This window comes from Pinus tabuliformis, chromosome J, assembly GCF_031772625.1.
Source record: "Pinus tabuliformis cultivar Carrire ecotype Pingquan chromosome J, CPIR1, whole genome shotgun sequence".
Lineage (NCBI taxonomy): Eukaryota > Viridiplantae > Streptophyta > Pinopsida > Pinales > Pinaceae > Pinus > Pinus tabuliformis.
Window position 1 is genome coordinate 1,139,521,596 of NC_142295.1, and position 2,608 is coordinate 1,139,524,203.

At 41.5% G+C, this 2,608-nt stretch overlaps 1 protein-coding gene across 1 annotated transcript; it reads right to left on the reverse strand.

The window, feature by feature from the left end:
* Positions 1-820: 820 nt before the first annotated feature.
* On the reverse strand, positions 821-2,173 carry LOC149231111 (pentatricopeptide repeat-containing protein At2g13600-like). Its single transcript, XM_089381548.1, has one exon. The coding sequence runs from the start codon at positions 2,171-2,173 to the stop codon at positions 821-823; it is 1,353 nt and encodes a 450-aa protein (XP_089237674.1).
* Positions 2,174-2,608: the final 435 nt, after the last annotated feature.

A 2,608-nucleotide genomic window follows, 5' to 3' on the forward strand; every position in this document is an offset into this window, starting at 1 on the left:
AATGACTTGACTTAGTATAGGGAAATTTAACATGGAAAACTTTTTATAGAATTTTATTTACTCAGATTGCAAAAATTATTTCAGAATTTTCTATTATTAATGTACCTGCCGCGACAGAATTCGTCCTTGAATGTATATTAGTTTAGCTGTTAACCAAAAGAAAGTATATTAGTTTTACTGTTAACAAAAAATTGTTCTCTCTTTTATTACTTGATATTCTATATATATGATATTTTACATATTAGAAGTTTTTAATTCTTTTAAATATTTAAATTTATTATCTTATCAATAAGTGAGAGCTTTATGGTAAGCTTGTTACGCCGTAAGGCGTTCCCCTCTGAAATAAACTTCCCTAAAATCTACTTGTCATCCGTCTGTGCCGTTAGATCATGTGTTAGACGATTATAGTATTGTCAATCGTTGGATTATAGGAAGGGAGTTGAATGGTTATAACCGTTCACTGGGAAGCTGAAGCGAAGGTCCAGATCGATGTACGCATCAGATATTGCAGCTCCAACCAAACTTATTACAGCAATCGAAAACCAGTGGATTTTCCCCTGGATCTCCCCACCTACGTCTCCTTGCTTCGCCACAATGGCCGCATAGCCCTCATCGACTCTGCCACTGGGGAAACCACCACATTTCCCCAACTATGGTAGAGCGTAAAGTCACTTGCCGCTGGTTAACCGGCCTTGGCATCAAAAAATCCAACATTGTATTCATCCTCCCGCCGAATTCAATCTATTTCTTCATTATCTACGTGGCTGTCTTGTCCATTGTCATCTGTTTGGTATGTTTTTTTTTCTGTGAGAGGTGGAGACTATCGGGCAACAGATTCTGAGATTAGTTTTCCATGGATCTTCATACCCTGTTCCAACGCTGCCAAGTTGGCGCATGCTGAGAGAATACTGGCAAAGGTTTTCGCGTCTGGCCTGATACCCGCTAATTGCATTTGTTCAAAAAGCTTCAAAGCCTCTTTGCCCTGACCATTCTGTGAAAACCCTGAAATCATTGCACTCCATGATATCACGTCTGGCTGACCTATTTCGTTAAAAACTTTTAGAGCCTCATCAAGCAACCCGTTTTGTGCATATCCTGTAATCATCGTATTCCATGACACAGTGTCTTTCCCATGCATTCTGTCAAATAATACATGTGCCTTTTGTATACAACCACATTTCGCATACATGTCAATCAGTGAATTCAACACAACGACATCAGACTGGAATCCACTACTAATTATTTTTTCATGGATCTCCATACCATAATCCAGGGCTGCCATATCGGCACATCCAGGAAGAACACTAACAAAGGTTTTTGCCTCAGGCTTCAAACCTGCCAATTGCAATTGTCTTAAAAGCTCCAGGGCTTTCTCCCCGTAACCATTTTGCGAAAGCCCTGAAATCATTACATTCCATGAAACCACATTTCGCTGAGGCATTTCCTCGAATAGTTTCAAGGCCACATCAACCAACCCACTCTGTGTATATCCTGCAATCAACGCTGTCCAGGAAACCACATCTCTTTGAAGCATTTTGTCAAACAATTCGCGCGCATTCTCTATGGTGTCACATTTTGCATACATGTCTATTAAAGCATTGGCAACAACCAGATCAGACTCAAAACCATATTTTATGATTTTCGCATGAATCTCTATGCCCTTCCATAATGATGCCGAGTTGGCACATGCTGGAAGAACAGTCGCGAATGTGAAGTGATTGGGTTGGAGGTCTGTTCTTGGCATTTGGTTAAAGAGTGCCAATGCCTCCTCAGGAAACCCATCCCTCGTGCAAGCAGCAATCATGACCGTCCATGAGCACGCGTTTCGTTCAGGCATTTGGTTGAATACTTTGCGAGCGTCCGCCATAGTGCCGCACTTGGCATACAGGTTGAGAAGTGCATTGTGCAAAACTGCATCTCCCGTAAATCCGCTCTGCTTGATGTGGGCATGGATTGCCTTACCCTCTGGTAGGGCATTTTTTTGCATGCATCCCTGCAAAAGACAAACATACATAGAACACTCTAAACGTTTTCCTGTGATATCCAGAATTCCTAGCGCCTCGCTGAAGCGACCCCGTTTACGGAGTGTCAGGATTTGGTCAACAGATGTATTATCGAGATTGCTTTGGGATTTAGGACTGGTCTTGTGCATTTTACGTTGAAGGCCAGACATTGTTTCCTGCAACCATTCTATAATCATGTTACTCTTATTCTTGTGATGGCTCAAATGTTGTAACATTCCGTTTGCTCTGTGTGCTGTGCAGGTTGCTTCAAAAGAAGATATTAAAACTTTAAATACATCTCGATTACTGGGTTCCAGCAACAGCCCTTCTTTAAGCACTACTAGTGACAAACAGAGATTTAGTAGATCCAGTGGCATGGCTAATTTCATTAAGACAGGCAGTGACAGAGGATGCAGCAGGGCCAATGGCAGAGGCAGGGGCAAGAGTTTCAGTTGACCTAGTGGGCAATTTCAGAATCAATAGAAGTGCTAAGGTTTCGTAACCCTCCATCATGATGCTATTAAATTTCAAGTAAGCGGTATCTCCCATTTCGGTTGCTAGGATTTGAGTATCACTAACTCTGAATAACCCTATCTGTTTACATA

Coding starts and splice junctions, on each gene's coding strand:
- LOC149231111 (XM_089381548.1), bottom strand. CDS start 2,173: ATGTCTGGCCTTCAACGTAAAATGCACAAGACCAGTCCTAAATCCCAA.